At 28.5% G+C, this 19,441-nt stretch overlaps 1 protein-coding gene across 1 annotated transcript; it reads left to right on the top strand.

Annotated features, from left to right (window-relative positions):
• The first annotated feature begins 1,725 nt into the window (after positions 1–1,725).
• Positions 1,726–3,538, top strand: LOC137827209 (putative dehydration-responsive element-binding protein 2H). Its single transcript, XM_068633443.1, has 2 exons — positions 1,726–2,004; positions 2,655–3,538. Exon 2 carries the CDS (start codon positions 2,719–2,721, stop codon positions 3,316–3,318), a length of 600 nt encoding a protein of 199 aa, XP_068489544.1. The 5' UTR covers positions 1,726–2,004; positions 2,655–2,718; the 3' UTR covers positions 3,319–3,538.
• The last annotated feature ends 15,903 nt before the right edge of the window (positions 3,539–19,441 follow it).

Raw genomic sequence — 19,441 nt, 5'->3', positions numbered from 1 at the left:
TCTTATTCAAAGACAGTGGTATTTCAGACAGAAGAATATAATTAATGTTAACATACATTGAGTAAGTAACATGACATTGTAATCAGTCACATTTCACCAATTATTAAAGGTGAAATTAGAATAAGGACCAAAATTATATTACTAAAATGTATACTAGATTCTAAAATTAAAAAGGTGAAGGTACCAAATTTGTTAAACGAGGACATTATGCTATAAAAATGTAACTTAAAGTCTTTAAATGTTTGTGTAATGCAAAATTTGTATATTGACAAACAATTGAAAATAAATTTATATATGACTATCTAAATAACGGTTACAATACTTTATTTCTCATAAGTTTGGGGTTGGTTTTTCTTTTTACATTATCAACTTATAAAAATTTAAGTATTTAAATATAGGTTTTAAGATCATTTTTATATTTTATTTGTATTTTTTAAATATTTTAAAAGCTTGTGTTTTCTTTTGTTATAAATATTGTATTATAAATTTATAATAATTAAAATTTTATTGAATTAATTTATGAAGTACATTTAAAATATCATTATAAATTTATATATAAGCGAAAATACTAATTTAAAGTATGTTATAATCTCGTAAAAAAATTTCTTAAATAAAAAAAACAAAAATTGGTGTTAATGAGTTTATATAAGCTTACTATTTTTGCTAATGAATTTATTTATTAAATAAGGTCTATTTGAACTTACTTATAATATTTGTTAATAAATTTATTTATTAAATAATAATATCAATGAAGTATATTTTCTAATGATAAAATATTAAAAGATAAAAGTTATTATTCTTATATATATATTTATTAAATAAATAAATAAATTATTTTTTTTATTAAAGATGAATAATCTGAATATAGTACACTTTTTTCTTTTTACAAAAAATTATTATTATTATTATAATTATTGAAATAAAAATATATTATTAAATTATAAAATATTTTTATTAAAAATAATTTATTTATTTTAGTTTGTTGTATGTAATTTTTTTATTGTGTAGGTGATTATTTATTGAAAGAATTATTTGAATTTTTTTAAAAAAAATAGTTATTTAAAGGGTAAATTATACGGAATTTAGTGTTTTTTTTTAAAAAATAATCAAATGTTTCTATAGAAGAAAAAAAAATATCCCCTTAGTTAGATAACAAGCTTTTATGCTTTTAATAAAATTTTAAAGTACAATTGGTCCAGCCAAAATTTAATATTGGAGTAAACTTTGATCGATAGTATGAACTGAGTTATTTTAAGATTTTGAACACAAAAGGTTAATTTTTAATTTCACACAAATAAGGCATTTTTATATTTTTCATTATAAATTTTGTTTGTTTATCTTATTATTTAATTATAAAAATTGTCATATACTATAATTTATTGATTTTTATGAAAGTCATTTCAAAATTCATATTTTTTATTGATTATGTTTACATTTTTATAAGAATATGAAAACCAAGATAATTTATGGAAATGTTATATGCCATTTGACAACTCAATTATTTATACAATCAAATTATAATTTTCAATTTTCATATCATTTAACTCTATACTTATTTTTTATTATATATATATATTTATTTCAAAACTAATCAACTCAATAATTACACAACTCTAAAAATTCTTAAAGTATCCTTTTTCCAATGTTATAACATGTAGAAAAAGAAAGGCAGAAAAAAAAAATCTATTGATAGAATATTTGTAATTAAAGGTGTCAAAATTGTTCATATAAAAATAACTGATGCTGTACAGAGGTTTTGATGTTGTCGTTCGTATCGCCAGTAGAATCTTTGGCAAAGTCGACGACAGGTTAACCCTACTTCGGTTTGCCCCAATTGAATCATGCCATGATTGACGCTTCCCTTAATGGTTCCCTCTTCTTCAAACACCAACTGGATATCGCAAAGTTTCCAAATTGAACTCACAAACCGAAGCTCCTTCCTCAAATGCCATCTGGGTCGCTCTTATTTAGATCCAGATTACGAAGATTTCTGTCGCCACTGAGGTCACTCATTCACTTTATTCATCCCAGTTTTTTTTACTCCTCAAATTATATTCACTCTTTCAGAAAGAAGGTTACTTTTTGTTTTTTTTTTGGGTACGATGATGTTGTTTCAACTGTTGACCTTCAAACTACTTTCACTAACATTGGTTTGCATTGCATTACATGCGTTGTTTCTTTTCTCAGTGAATGTGATGTTTCTTTAAATTTTAGGACTGATGAACCTATAATTAGTAATTACTAATTACATGGGTGAAACATTTAAGAGTTGATTAAACATTGATATGGAAAGGGCTTTGGAATGGTTGTGCTTGCGTTGTAATTAGGCATTCCTTGTTAATCACTGTAACTAGATTAGCCATTTGGGTTATCTATATAGAATATAGTTTGGATGTGGTGTTGGTGTAGATGTTTTTGAGAGTGCTATTCATTCGCAAATTATTCACAAATAATTCAATATGTACGGTCAATTTGTTAACTTTTATGCTTACCATTTTTGAAACCATAACTAGGATGGATTATGATTGACAGACAGGGTAAAACTCCTTACACTGATAGTCCATGAAAATTAAACTTGTTTATTTGCTGTTCTCTTTTCAGATGAATATAGTATATTACATGTATAATGTTTGGTCTTGTTTCTAATTATGCAGGTCTGTGATTCAAGTGCTGTTTTAGCATTTTTCCTGGAGGGTAAGGAGTGCAACTTGCATACTCATGTTAGTGAAAAACCACAACAAAGGGGATGGATCCAAGTCCCTGGCCGATACACTGGCGAGATGGAAAGAATATAATGCTTGGCTTGAATCTAGCAATGAGGCTGAGAAGGCAGTTAGGAAAGTTCCTGCCAAAGGATCAAAGAAGGGGTGTATGAAAGGTAAAGGTGGGCCTGAGAACTCGCGTTGTAACTACAGAGGAGTTAGGCAAAGGACTTGGGGAAAATGGGTTGCTGAAATCCGGGAGCCAAACAGAGGGAGTAGGCTATGGTTGGGTACTTTTCCCACTGCCATTAGTGCTGCTCTGGCTTATGATGAAGCAGCTAGGGCTATGTATGGTTCTGGTGCACGCCTCAACTTCTCCAACGTTGAAGTTTCAACTTTATCTGAGGAATCATCAAGAAACTCTCCAGCTGCTAGTCAATCTGGTTCTGCGTTGATGATATCAGAGAGTTCTGAATGTAAGATATTTCCGAACAGCTCTGGGGGAGACACACCTAAGGATGATGACATGGAAGGCCTTTCCTTATCCTTAAGTGTTAAACATGAGGTAGTGGAGGGTGAATCCGGGACCAGTTTACCCCATCTTTCATTGTCTTGATGTAAGTTTTGTACACTCTTATTTGGCCCTTGCTAGAAAATCTTATCCTTCATAGTAGTGGATGATTAGATTAGGATGAATGAATCTTGATACTAGTACCTGGAGAATATCTGTTGTAAAAATTAACGTGGTTGAAAAGTGTTCATTCTGTTAAATGTAAGATGTGAAATGTTCGTTGCCTTGCATGAATCATTATAGATGAACTGTTTCTTGCGTGTCTGTTTTAGGTTAGATATTGTCTTGTTTTTGTTTCCTGCTAAAATATCAGTTTGTTAAATGTTCTTTCCAAAGTAAATTTTCTATTTCCAGTACTTTGCATCTGCCATGGATGGTTGGATGATGCCAAGATTGTACCACAACACCAATTACAACACCAAGATTTCTATAGTCTTTGCAACATTTGTGATCACAGGTAGCATTAGTTGTATTGTTATGAGTATTGCAACAGCAAATAGTGTCCCGAGACTGGAAGTTGACACAAAGTAGGATATGAAATATTTGTTATTTTGATTCTTTATCTGCAAACCAATATTGCTATTAACCTTTTCCATGTATCTGTATCTGTAAAACATGATGCACTTTGATGTTGAAGGTGCATCCATGCTCTAACTTTTTGTTGCTGGATATTTTAGGAAAAAAGAGTTTTTAATCAAAATAATTCCAAATACAAACTTATGTGTTCTCAGTCAACGATTACAACAATATTATTAACACATTTTTTAATATGTTCTTATTGTTTTAGTGGACAATGCTGCTACTTTTAGAGTACTGCTTAAAAAATTAAAATTAAAACAATTTTATTAATGAAAGAATCTAATACCCCTACTGTGATTTTCAAAACAATTTCATGGTAATTTGTAATGAAAACATTATATTTATTAATTCTTTAGTTGATTCCCTTAAAATATTCATTAACATATATTTTAAATATTTTTCATAGTGTAAACTGTATGAAATGGAGAATGAGATTCTAAATAAGGACTGGTTTCAATTGGTAAGACAAATGCCTAAACTAGTTGTGGCTTTCTAAAAAGCGCAACGTTTGCCAATTATACATGCTACTATCGTAACCAGTCTATTTTTTTTCTTTCAAATAATTTAATAATCTTTGCGAAAGTAATTATTATTTAGTTAACCAATAATGAAAAAATAAATGCAAGGAAGTCTTTTTAGAATAACCCTACAGAAATAACGAATATGTGTTTTTTACACTTTAAATTGCATTGTAATAAGATATGAAAGTATGAGAAAAACAAAAGACTGAACTTAAAAAAAATAATACATTATATTATTTATAAATAAAAATGTATAATGAGGAGGCATTGTCTTACTCTATTTAAGTTAATCAACCCTTTCACAAACGGCATTATTGTTGATAAGCATTCGTATGAGATGGTATGTGGATAAAAAATAAAGCCTTTTTCCTCTCTTTCCATTATATGTAACTAATCTTTTGTAATTAGAAAACGATAAATGATTTGATTTTGAATTTTATTTCTAATCTAAATGCGTTTATTTTAAATTAATTGTTTCTTCCTTATTTCAATGTTTTTCAAACTTGGTCACTTATGTTTAATACTTTGTTTGTTTTAGAGAATTGATTACACTTGTTTCTTTAATTCTTTGTTTGAATTTGAAGATGAAGTTGAACCGGATTAGAGATCTTAGTGTCTTGTTTGGACTTGAAGATGGATTTGGGTAGATCTTAGGTGAAAATAAGTGGAAAATGTAGTTGTTTGGATTAAGGTAAAAATGATAAAAGAAATAAAGGAAAAGTTTGCGAGTGATATGATAAGTGTGATTGATAAAATAATTTTTATAAATAGATAAAAATGTAAGATTATAAATTTACTTTTGTGGATAAAATAAAATTAAAATGAAATATGATTAAATTTTTTTATAAAGAAATTAAAATTTATATAAAAATATTTTACAAATTGACACATATTTTACATAAAAAATTCCTAAATATTTAAATAAATACAAATTCTAAATTATTTAATGTGCTACTTAAATAAAAATATGAAATAAATAAAATTCTTAAATTATTTAAAATCCTAAATAAATATAAATCTAAATTATTTAATGTCTATTAAAAATCAGAAATAAATAAAATTCTTAAATTATTCAAAACATTAAATAAATAAAATTCCTAAATTATTCAAAATCTTAAATAAATACAAATTTAAATTATTTAATTTCATATTTAAAAATATGAAATAAATAAAAATTCTAAATTATTTAATATCCTATTTAAATAAAAATCTAAAATAAATAAAAATCCTAAATTATTTGAAATTTTAAATAAATACAAATCTAAATTATTTAATTTCATATTTCAAAAAATATGAAATAAATAAAATTTATAAATTATTCAAAATCTTAAATAAATACAAATTTTAAATTATTTAAAGTCTTGTTTAAATAAAAATCTGAAATAAATAAAATTTTAATTTTTTTTTCAAAAATCTTAAATAAATATAAATCCTAAATTAATTAATATCATATTTAAATAAAAATATAAAATAAATAAAATTCCTAAATTATTCAAAGTCTTAAATAAATTCAAATCTAAATTATTTAATTTTATATTTAAAAAATTTGAAATAAATAAAACTTCTAAATTATTCAAAATCCTAAATAAATACAAATCTTAAATGAATTAATTTTTTTATTTAAATAAAAATTTAAAATAAATAAAATTTATGAATTATTCAAAGTCTTAAATATATACAAATCTAAATTATTAAAATTTTTATTTAAAAATATATTAAATAAATAAAATTATTAAATTATTCAAAACTCTAAATAAATCAAAGTTCTAAATTATTTAATGTTATATTTAAATGGAAATCTGAAATAATTTTTTAAATAATTTATTTGTTATAATTATTATTTTTAAGATAATTATATTATCTCAATTACTATAAGTAATTAAATATTAAATCTTAATTTTATTAGAATTATTATTTTATATTTATTTATCTTATTATAATTAATAATAATATATATTATGATTGTTTTTAGCTTTTATTGTTTATGTATATTAATAATACTATTAAAGTTTTTTATTATATAAAAAATTACGTTCTCCTTCTTTCTCTTTTTCTCCCTTCCATTGTGATTCTTCTTCTATTTGAACAACGCTAATTAGAATTAAGAGCACAAAATATCCTCCATAATTGATTCTCTTACACACAATATTGGTTATGGAGCCATATATAATTGATTACCTAATACAAAACACACACAGCATCGATCATAATTGATTATCTACTTAAAAACAACTCATAATCAATTATCTATTAAAAAATAAACCTGATAATTTCAATATGTCATGGATAATCAATGTGTATTTTTCGGTGACATACACATGTAAAAGAAGGTTAAAATCGTATTTTAGCACGTACATATCTAGCATTCATTGTCTACTAAACAGTAATCATCCTTAATCATCCTGCTTTTCCTCACTCATTTTGTTGCTTATCAACGGATTCAAACACGGATTGAAATATATCCTTAAAAACTTAAAGAAAGATATTATTCGGCACCATATCATGCACCATTTCCCAACTAATTAGTAATATAGTGTTTTTGATACTTGGTTCGGACTCTATTATATCTCACAATCGTCTTTCTAACTCATTGAATCTGAGCCACCATTTGTATCTCAAGTCATAACATTGCAACTAATTAGTGACATAAATTTATAGATACTTAGGAATGACTTTATTACGTTAAGGTTGGAGTTGTGTAATTGGGTTGTTCATCTCATAGTTCCCCTTCAAACTTGTTGAGTCGGAGCCATCTTTCATATGCGAGGCCATACCAATTGATCATAAATGTTGATTGATAAATATATAGGAAATTGAAATAGGGATTTAATTTGAGATAAATCAATGTGATTAAAGATATTCAGACAATATATATAGTTCAATAATTTCGATATTTTAAATATTCTTAAACCTATTGCTTCCTTAATTAACAGTATGTAAGGGGTCATGTTTTTTATTCTAAAAAAAAATTAATGAAAATATTAGCATTTAGCTATATTAATAATTATAGACAAATTTTTGTGAGGAGTAGGGAGTAAATAGTTACCTTGAGTGTTATGTCTCTTCCTCTATTTATATTACTATAGATGTGTTCTGACTCTTATGGACCTGCTTTTGAGTCCGGTTGAAGACTCAATTGCACCTTAATCGTGCTTTGCGTTTAATCTAGTTTATTTTCGTCTAATTACGTATTTGTCTGTAATCTTAGTTGGCTATCGGGACATCCAGTATTACATATTTTATTAAGAAATAGAAGGTGCTATTTTTGTATATATGCAAGTCCTTAATTATTACACTAATCCTCGTTCAATGTTTAATGAAAGCAGCATGCAATGGAAGTTTATGAACAGGAACACTTGGGTGTGTCCAATTTGCAAGCAGAAAAAAACATCAAAACTGAAACCACAACCAACACCAAAATTGATTCCCTCAACAGTATCACTTGGAAGTGTTATCTCTTCAACCACCCGTGGGAAACAAACTGACAGTGACAGTGCCAGAAGACTCCTCAACAACCACCCCAACACCATGCTTTTTAGCACAGCCCAATCTGAAACAGTGAAAGGATACCTGAAGTTGCTTGCTTGGGCTGCTACTGACAAGCAAACATATGTGGGCCCAGTGATACGGCCCACGTGAGCCCAATGGGGAAGAAAATGTGAGGACATTTACTTCCAATGAACTCTAGGGCCCTTGTTGGAGGCACATGTCTCAAGCTGGAGTTACAACACCAAAACATGTGGAGCAACTACCATGCCACTTGTCAAGGATTCAGCCCAATCTAACCCTCATTCACAGAATCTAAGCAACTACTTTAATAGTCTATTCATCGAAGAAGATTTTTGTGATTTTTCCATCAAGAAAAATACTAAGCTAAGAAATTTTTGTATGTTTATTCTCGGTTCAATAAAATTATAAAAAAAAAATAGAGAAGTTATTTTTGAAGAAATTAGGATAGAAGATGCATTTATCGAAATAAAGGTCACAAAGAACATGGAAAGTTAAAAATGAGAGGCAAAACACTTTGTGGATACATGCTGCTACATGTGGGACAGATACACCCCCGAACAGTTTACTATAGGGGTTATGTGTAGTTAGTAATGTAAGAAAACAAAAATATGTTGAATTAGGTCTATAAGTATGTACAATAGTGAAAAAAAATAGACATAGTTTATGCTCGTTGAGTTTTTGTCAACAAAAACAAAAATAATGTCATAAATATTTGAGGAAAGGGATAAATGCTTTTTTTTAGAGATTTATTTTTTATGATTAAATTTTAATAAATTGAATATTTATAAATATCTTTAGAAATAAAGATATTTTAACAAGAAAGCCATAAAGTGTTCAAATGTAAATAATTTAAATAAAATGGTTGAGAGCATTGTACTAACTTGTCCATTTGTAATTATTTGTAATTGTTTCTCTTACTTAAGATTTATATGGATAATTACAGGTTCTAACCCGTATTTCATAATCATAATAACACACATCTTAACTAGCCGTACCTTACAAATAACTTTCATTAATATTTATTTTTATAGCCTTGATATGCATTCTCCATCATTTGTGATGCTTTGATTTTTGTTTCATTCTTTTAAAAATTAGACATTTAATAATAATGTTGATATTTTGAGGGATCCAATAATATTGTCAGTGTTAAGAATATATGAGCTTATGGTATGAAGTAAGTTTTAATCTTATGTCATGCTCACACACCCATGACAGCAAATAATTACATAGTTTGATGTATCTATCTACTTGTTTAAATATGAAAAAAAAAATATAAAACACAATCTAATCTTACTGTAATAAGTCATTTCATTAAACACTCTGAAAACATTTTATAAAACTTTTGAGTATCACAACAAAATGTGTCAACCAAAAGTTAAGTATGGTCCGATAAGACGTTGATAAAAGGAAAAAAAAAACACACAAGTCTCTAGTTCTTTTTAGGATGTTTATAAAAGGAAACATATACATGAATATATGAGTAATGAATTGAAGTGAAAAGCGCATGTTCTACATGATTCTTTGCATGTAAAGCTAAGCCTTAAAGCTTCTAATTCCTAAGAAATTGTAGTATGTTGATAGACCACTTAGAGAGAACTCATTTTTGTAAATCCTTCATCAAGTAAAGTTAAGACTCTAAAACGAAGGAATGTTTCTTTATGAGAGTTTCCTTCTAAACACGAAACAACTTATTGTTGTATAGCCTTAAATACTTATCTTGTAGAGACATGGTTATGTAGTGCTTAATCTTAGGGAAAAAAAATAACAAATAATATGAAGAGATTTTATGTACTCCTATAAGGCAAAAGAAGTCAAGAGTAAAGAACATTACATATAATAATTTATGATTAATATAACTCTCTACAAGTTGCAAAAGAGAATTAAACATAATCAAAATTAAGGTAAACTAATATAAATTGGGGTAAAATAGTTGGTTGATAAAATGGTGGATAAGGAAAACAGGCTGATGACAAAACAAGAAGGTGAAACCGTTAGCCAGGTGGAACATACGGATGAGGACAAAAAACACTTCCAATTGAAAAGGTGAATGTAAAAAGTTAGCCAATTAAACCCTGAATGAATTCTTGTGTTGAGGTTGTTTTGAGGAGTAACAATGGTAGCAGAAAAAGGGGAATCCATTTTGGAATTCTCTCTCTCTCTGGCCATCAAGGGATTTTTTTCCATTCTAGTATATGTATCAGCATTCACTGAGTCAATGAATGTTTTCCTTTTTCATTATAAGAAATTTGTGATGTATATTTTCAATAATACTATACAAATACTATTTTTCTTCATTCTCTCTAGCTTGTTATTGTACATGATTTATAACATTTGGTGTTTTCATCATAATAATGACGGACGATACAAGATTAAAAGAGTTCAGAAATTATGTTAAGAAGATTTCAAAACTCGACATGCAATGCTAACTACGAGTATCACTTCTAGCAATTGGAATTTGCTATGAAAGAAATCTCGATGACGCACACTAGTGGTAGTTCACACACTGATTCAGACAGAAGTAGCTCACACACACACCACCATTCCAGGTCCGCAACATAAAAATGGATTTCCCTAGGTTTGATGGTTCAAATGTATTTCAATGAGTATTCCAAGCTGAACAATTTTTTTAAGTACTATGCAACACCAGATTTACCATGCTTTACTATAATTGCCCTCCACCTCTACAAAGATATTGTTATGTGGTTTCAAATGATGTAGAAGAACAACCTGTTTCCATCTTGGCAGAGTTTCACTCGCGCCTTAGAGGTGGAATTTGGTCCCTCCCCATTTGAATGTCCATGATCTATGCTATTTAAATTGACACAACGAAACTTTGTTGTTGAATACTATATGAAGTTCACAACGTTGGCAAATAGAATCACTAGAGTCACTGAGATCTTGCTTGACTGTTTCATCAGTGGGTTAAAGTTGGATATTCATATAGACATATTATCCCAAAAGTCCCCACTCCTTATTAAAAGCCCTAGCCAGATTGTTTGAAGACAAGGATACAACTACCTTCTTTTCACCCTTCACAAAAATTGTCACCTCCCACTAGAAACCTACTAACATTCCTAGCCTTCTCTCTTTGCCCAATCAAAAACCAAACCCACCACATGCTAAACCACCCAATATCCAAAGATTCTCCCAGTTGAATGCAATTATGATGAGAAAAAGGCTTGTGTTATACTTGTGATAACAAGTTCACACCTACACATAATTGTTCCAACAAGCAATACTTACTCTTATATTTTGCAGATTTAGAGGCTCAACAACCTAACCTACAATCCCCTAGTTTTTATAATGAGAACAGTCCAACCAGTGAACTACAAGATCATTTTTCATACAATGCTTTAAAAGGATTCACAGGATATGTGCTATGAGATTCCAAGGGTCCATCAATGGTGTATATGCAAATCTTATTAGATAGTGGTAGCTCTGACAATTTTTTGCAACCTCAAATCGCTCAACATTTAAAGCTATTAATGGAACCTATTCTTAGTTTACATGTCTTGGTTAGCAATGGTAATGCACTGCTGGTGGAAGAATTAATGAAAGAAGTCATAGTTTTGGTGCAAGGCCATAAACTAACACTACGAGTATATGTACTGTTTGTTATGGATGTTGGTATGGTATTGGGAGCTTCGTGGCTGGCAACCTTAGGCCCACATATTTTCTACTACAGTACTCTCTTACTGAAGTTTTATTTGGGAGGGGCATTTATTACGTTATGTGGAGAGAAAAAATCCACATTACTTACACTAGCACAATATCATCACACAAGAAGATTTTTGTACATCCAGGCCAGAGCAAAATTATTTGTCATTCAGCTCCAACTTCCGGATGTTTCAGAAGATGTGGGGTCAACCTTCCATCCAAATATTCATCCTTGCACACCAACAAGGAGGTATTTGAGAAACCTTCAGGGTTTACCACCTGATCATAACCAAAACCATGTGATAGCCAACCAGTTAAAGTGAAACCATACAGATACCCCCACAACCACAAAGTGAAAAGATGGTTGTCGGAATGATTTAGGAAGGTATTATAACTCCTAATACTAGTCCTTTTTCTCTCCTATTCTTTTGGTTAAGAAGAAGGATGGAACATGACGCTTTTGTACAGATTATCGGGCTTTGAATGCTATTACTGTCAAAGATAGCTACTATATCCCCACAGTAGATGAACTATTGGATGAGTTGTACAGTGCCAATTTTTTTTTAAACTTCATTTATGATTGGGCTACCATCAAATCTTGGTTTCTCTTGAAGATAGATCCAAAAACGACATTTAGAACTCATTAAGGCCATTTCGAATGGCTTATTATGCCTTTTGGCACCACCAATGCACCCGTCATCTTCCAAAGTGTGATGAATCAGCTCTTTCAAGGATTGCTAAGAAAGTTTGTACTAGTTTTTTTTTATGATATCCTAGTTTTTATTTCTTCTTGTTCGCAACATCTTCACGACTTGTTTGAGGTTTTACAATTATTGTAGCACAAAAAACTTTATGCTAAACTATGCAAATGTCAATTTGGCTTAATTGAGATTGATTACCCAAGTCACACAGTATTTGCAATGGAGTGGCAATGGATCAACCAAAGGTACAAGCTCTATTGGATTGGCCTCTTCCACAAACTCTGAAACAACTAAGGGGTTTTTTGGACTTAATTGATTATTATAGAAGATTTATTGAGGGGCATGCTTCTATCGTTACTCATCTGACTAATCTCTTGAAGAAAGATAATTTGCAATGGAACCTTGTAACTATTGTTTCCTTTGAATAATTGAAGTAGATAATCACAACCGTCTCTTCCGTGTCACTCCTAAACTTCTAATAAATCTTCATTGTTAAAACTAATGCCTCAGGAAGTGGTATTGGGGCAATCCTGAGGCAACACCACCACCCTATTACATATTTCTCCAAGAAACTATCTCCCACTATGAAAAGGCAATCGACAAACACCAAAGAATTGTATGCCATCACAACAACCATTTCCACATTTAAACATTTCTTGTTCGACCACAAGTTCAATCTCAGAACTGAACAAAAAAAACATCAAATGCTTGTTGGACCAAACTATCCAAACACTAGAACCAATGTGACTCCATAAATTCCTTGGATATGAAGGTCCATTCACACAATCAAAACACATTTTAGCACCTCGCTTAATATTATGTGGTACCAAACATGTTCAACAACTCCTCATCCAATGGGATGACCTCACTACATCAAACAATACTTGGGAAGATATCAATGTCATCACAAGAGATTATCCAAATTTCAACCTTGAGGACAATGTTGATTTTGACGGCAGAGGAAATGTTATGGGGTGAAAGGGTCAGTTGGTAAAATGATGGGTAAGGACAACGAGTTAATGATAAAACAAAAAGGTTAAACCGTTAGTCAAGTAGCACGTATAGATGAAGACATGAAAAACATTGTCAACAAAAAAAAATAACATAAAAATTAGCCAATCAAACTCTAAAAGAATTTGTGTGGTGAGGTTGTTTTAAGGAAGAGTAGTAATAGGAGAAAAATGAAACAATTTTAGAATTTTCGCTTTATGTTTACCCTTTAAGAATTTTTTCTATTATAATATTTATATCAACATTATCTGAATTAGTATCTATGAATTAGTAGATATTTTTCTTTTTCCTTATAAAATCATGTACGTTTTCAATAATGCTATACAAGTAATATTTCTCCTCTTCCTCTCTAACCTGCTCTTGTGTGTGAGTTATAACACTTCTCTATTGATTAAGCTATCCCTATTTACTTTATTTTAAATCTTTACAAAAGTGAATTGTGAAGTAGTTTTTAAAACTATTAGCGATTTTCATTAAAACTGGATTAGCTTGCGAAAGTTTTCTAAATATTTTTAATAACTATTTAAAACTTCTTTAGGTTAATTATACATTTAATTATAATAATAAAATATTAAAATTTCTTTCTTAACTCGAATTAATCAAAATTTAATATTAGAATATTATTTATTTAACTCTCAACAATGGAATATTCATAATATTTAAGAAAATTATTTTTATTTCCAACAATTATTCCTTGCAACAAACAATAGTATTATTTATTTGTAGAATTTTAATCGAAATTCGATTTTCAATATCAAAATCATTTTTTTATACGCCATAAAAAGTCCCATAAAGAAAACTTTCATTGTTGGAGATCTTAAACCCTCTTCTGATTTTTCTAGTTTTTAAAAATCCAAACTTTCTTTTTTATTTTTCCTTTTTAATTTAAAATATATTTTGTTAAGGGGTGGTAATGCGGGTTGACCCGTCCCACATAGGAATGTCTTACGTTTGGGTTGCAAAATATGAGTCGGGTTGGTCCACCTCACGTTAGGAGTGCGGACTCATTTCAGTAACCCACGAGCCCGTTCATAAAAATATAAATTCAAGTATGAGGATGGTTAGAAGACTTGATTAAAAATAATTAAAGTTTTGCTTTGCATCTATTTTTTCCTATATATGTGTGTAAATATATAAGAGTATCTTATCAAAGTTTTGAGACAAAATATTTTAATGAAGATGACTAATTTTTTAATTATCCTATTGTAATTTTTTCTTTATATTATTTTTTTATTAACAAATTTTAAATATAAGAATTTACTTAAAACTAAATTCATTATGACTATTAATACTAACTATTTTAGATAATTAAAATAAAACATCTCTTTTTTAGTACATTATTTTTTTAAAATAAAATAAATATAACTATAATAATAGATTAATGGGTATGATTTTTTTTTTAAAAATTAAAAAATTATTTTTTTATTTATACAAATCAGCATGTAAATCCATTCCGTTTCGTTGTTAGTCCGTCCAGGATATGAGTTATGCTGGAGAAACCAAAAACGAATCAATAATTTTACACTTTTTGATAGATCACTTATGACCCACCTCACATTGCTACTCCTTGATCGATGCGTGACATAGTTGGTGAAGTAGCCACGAGAAAAATGGGAGGAGCAGAGGGCCCTGAAGGAGAAAATCCCGATCACAATGTAGGGAAGGTTTCTCAGTCGGCAACCACACCAGTTTCATCTTTGTAAGAAAAATCATAAGTAACATCATAGTTTATCTCAAATTTTATAAAATAATTCTTCTAAATAAAGCGTGTCAATTACTTTTACAAATTTTATAATAAATTATCTCATATTTTCACATTTTTTTATCCATTTTAATATCCTTGAAACTAATAATTTTTCAATCGTCATAAATGATATCCTTTCATCCCTAAAAATGTTTTCATAGTATAATACAAACTCAATTTTACACTTAGATTTCTAATACTCTTTCACATACTTTATTATATTTCTATTTTTTCTATAAATGTAAAAAAAATTATATTTAATTTTTAAAACCAAAGGTACTTTGGTGATCACGTAAACCACAATCTATATTTTTTTTCTTTCAAAACAGTTACAATTTTTTTACCGTTTTCCCTTTTTTAAAATATTTTTTTTCTTTTTTATTATTTTATTTTCCTTCTTTGATCTAAACAAAGACTTAAAAAATAAAATAAAAAGTATTTTAACAAAACCCAAAAGTCGGTGTAAACACATAATTTTCACATGATTTTTTTTTTAACTTGGACCTATATGTAAAAAAAAGAAAAAGAAAAGTGAGACAGTGTTAATTCCACAGTCATATCATACAACAAAGTACTCCCCTGCCGCCACAATAATTTAATTTCATTTACTCCCATTTGTGACACGCATTTGAAGGCACAGCACAACATATATTAATTAAATGTACCTAAGACATTACTATTGACGCGTGTCTCGTATTTTTCTTTTTTTATCATTTGTACTTCCTTCAAAATCATTTTTATATTCACATAAAACCTTTTCAACTATATATAATAAATTAACATAAGATATTAATATATAATATTAGCCCATTATTCAGTTTACATGGTTTCTGCATATCCCAACAACCGGCATCAATTAACCATAGATTGTGTGAGGCATGAATGGTTTTGGTTTCTTATCCTACCGTCATGGCTTTATGTGTCTTTCATTTTATTTTTTTTATTTGAATTAAATTAATTAATGTATGAATATTTGGGGAGGAGGATTGATGAATGAAATTGGTAATAATTACATATAAAAAGCCCACAATAGAAAATATTATGTGGAGAACAATTTTTGTTGTTAATAATTATATTACGGGTATCTTCCTCATATTTGATGTTAATATTCTTATAAGAGAAAAATAAAAAATAATTAAATAATTTTTCATGAAAAATTTAAAAAAAGTTATAGAAAAGAGTTTCTATAAATTAATTTATAAATACACGAAATTTGTTTTATAAAGAACTTTTATTTATTTATAAAAAAGTTTGTCCATTAATTATTTATATATAATCTATAACTTTCCCGCAATCTCTGAATAGGATATATAATTTTCTAGAAGTGGATTGTAGGAGATATTGAGCTGTATAGCTCAAAACCAAGCAAGTATAAACCCTAGATTCAATTACTGTCTCTTCTTTGACTTGTGAGGGTAGATTTCTAGAAATGGGTTATGTAGTTGAGGAGTACAAAGTCTTGTTTAAATCTATAAAACTAACTTATATATATTAAAATTATAATGTTTGATAAATTTAAATTTAAAACAATTGTTATTAAACTATTTTAATTAACACCCTAGCTAACAATACCGATCAGTTAGTGTATTTTCCTTTAAATTATTCAAACATATACTAACAGTGTTTGTTAATTTAAAACTATATATATTCTATACAATATTAAAGAGATTATTTCTCTTACTTTAGTTTCATTAACCTAGTGGTAAGGTATGGGAAAAGAACAAGACTATAAGATGAGTAGTTAGTATTTAGTGTGACTTAATTATAATTGATAAGTTTTGTCCACAGAGTTTAAGAGGCATAGTGTAATGTAATACAGTAGTGGCTAATGGATAGAACATTGATTACATGGTTTGATGAAAGTGATAGGAAGTGAAAGCATTCATGAATGAATACACCTGTGCCACCTGCTAATTTCCAGCCATATATGCTACTTATATATAGTGCCATTTCAACTACTCCTTTCGTTTTCTTCCCAACTACAAAAAGAGAAATTGGAAAAAACAAAAACCTTCTCTGTGCATATATACCTATTCATTCTATTTCTCCAAATGTGTTGCAGCAGTAAATACAAGTTCCAGTTCAACCATATGCACAACCTAAACTGCTGTTACTTCTCACTTTTCATAGGTAGCAGTCTTTATGAGATGATAATGTTGGTAAGACTGGATTTTTCTTAATAATTTAATGACATTTTTATAATGGATAATAAAATTTATTAATATATGTTCCTACCTTAACCCCGATAGATAACATCGTTAAAGTCAATTATCGCATTCGAGGTATTGTCTGCTTTGGAGATGGATGCTTCGTCACAGTTTTGTCCTTAAAATGTGTCTGAGAGAGTTGAGGAAGAAAGATGTATTTAAACCGTCCTTAGACTCAACTCCTGAGCGATGTGAGATTATATTGGTGTCGTCTATGGGGATCATAAAGGCTTTCCCTTAACTCTCGACTGGGGGCTTGTTCCGATACCGCCAATATATAGTTCCACATCGCTTAGGAGTCAAGGTCAAAGACAATTTAAATACACCTTCATCCCTCAACTTTCTGAGATGTTTTTTAAGAACAAAACCATAACGAAACATCAACCTCCAAAGCAGACAAACAATACCTTAGATGCTAGTGATTGACCCTAGCTCTTGAGCTTGAGATGGAAGAATAGAGTATTGAAGAGGTATCAAAGATCAAAGTATTTAATGACACATCATTTACATGTTGTAGATTGTAATTGTCAAGTAGAAATCCCATGTATCCATTAAGATTAGTAATCATTGAGAAGAACTTATAAATAAAAGAATTCAAGGTTATATTGAGAAGAACAATGCCTACTGACTGATAGAGTTCTTTCATCTTTTAAAACCATTTACTTTACCTTCTAGAAATTATATTTATGTCCATTAACTTTTAATCTTTTTACCATTTTTTGATCATACATTTTTCTATAATTTATATTTCTACTTTGTCTTTATATATATGTTCAATATATTATTTTAAGTTTACATGCATTCTTTAATATTATGAGATTATGTTTCTACGTTGTCTTTATATATTGATTAATATTAAATTTCTTAAATATATTTAAAAAAATATAAGATTATCTGGAATGGCATTAACAAATACCGGAAATAAACTCTAATGAATAGTTAATAAGAGAAAAAAATAATTACTTACTTTCCAAAAACATATTTCAGGGGTAACATGTTTTTTAGGCAGGGAAGTGTTCTTTTTTTTCTTCTAGGTACCTCAAGTTTGCAAAGTATTTGAGTTTTGGTCTTTGGTCAAGGAAGTTAGATATCTAAAAAAATATTTCAATATCTAAGTTAAATGTTGTAGTGAAAGTAATAAATATTATTCCATACATATATTAATACATACATTTATTTGATAAGTACGTATTTTTAGTATTGTAGTGGGGACCTTTGATTAGAACAAATTATCAAGTTAATATGGATATTAGGATAACATTTTTGTATTATAATAATGCTAATTATAGTATAGAAAGGATGCTCGATAAATTTGAGAATCATTTCGTCCACATCAACCGAATGAACTTAGATTATCTTCGATTATAAGTGTACAATTGTTTTAGGCCAAAGGAATATCGGCACCGTACAATACAACATCATTCATAACCAATGCTTTATGCAAATTTTAGAAAGGTTATAAAATTAATAATATATCCTAAAAGGTCATGATAACATTTTGGTAAAAGTTTATTTATATAAACTCACATTTCTTTTATTCGTGTGGGGACGTGCGTTGACAATTGATAGTTTCATCAATCGATTTTAACATGTTAACTAAAATTTATAATATTTACTATTAATTATTTTTTCCTTTCATTACATTTATTTATTTCTCTTATTTTTTAATCCAATCTATTACTTTCTATATTTACTTTATGTTTTGCTGATAATTTAATTTTTGTGTTTCTATATTTCTCAACTATTTTTATAAATCAACTCTATTTTGGGTAGACCTTAATTCCGCAAAATAATAAAGATGAATTTGTTAACCATACTACCTGATTCAATTATTCTTTTTGTAACGGTCAGGCACCATGCATACTCTACCTATATATTAGTTCTCTTTATTAGTGGTTAAATGAATATTAAATAAATAAATTTTATCTGTTTTCTCTTTCTATGTCTTTCACTCATTCTCTCTCTTATTCACATTCACATAGTATCATTTTTTTTATCAGCAATAAATTAATGAAATAAAATGAAACATTTTAGGGGTGTCTTAACCCATATACAAAAATAACGTTCGTAGCTTAAACAAACAAATATGTAAGACAAAAAAAGGATAAAGTTGTTAACACAGAGCTTGAGCTATATAGGGTCCCCTGTCCCGCATCAAGCGTGGTCTGCATAGGAACTTTCACATCGTATCATGAGCTAGTTTTTTTTACTCATGGTTTGGTCTTCCACTTCTTCTTA

This window comes from Phaseolus vulgaris, chromosome 11 (genome assembly GCF_000499845.2).
Source record: "Phaseolus vulgaris cultivar G19833 chromosome 11, P. vulgaris v2.0, whole genome shotgun sequence".
NCBI classification, from domain to species: Eukaryota; Viridiplantae; Streptophyta; class Magnoliopsida; order Fabales; family Fabaceae; genus Phaseolus; species Phaseolus vulgaris.
Note: the sequence above shows the minus strand (reverse complement) of the source record. Positions and strands in the feature narration are given on the sequence as shown.

What these genes read in the sequence shown, in the direction of transcription:
- LOC137827209 (XM_068633443.1), top strand. Translation starts at nt 2,719, where the DNA reads ATGTTAGTGAAAAACCACAACAAAGGGGATGGATCCAAGTCCCTGGCC.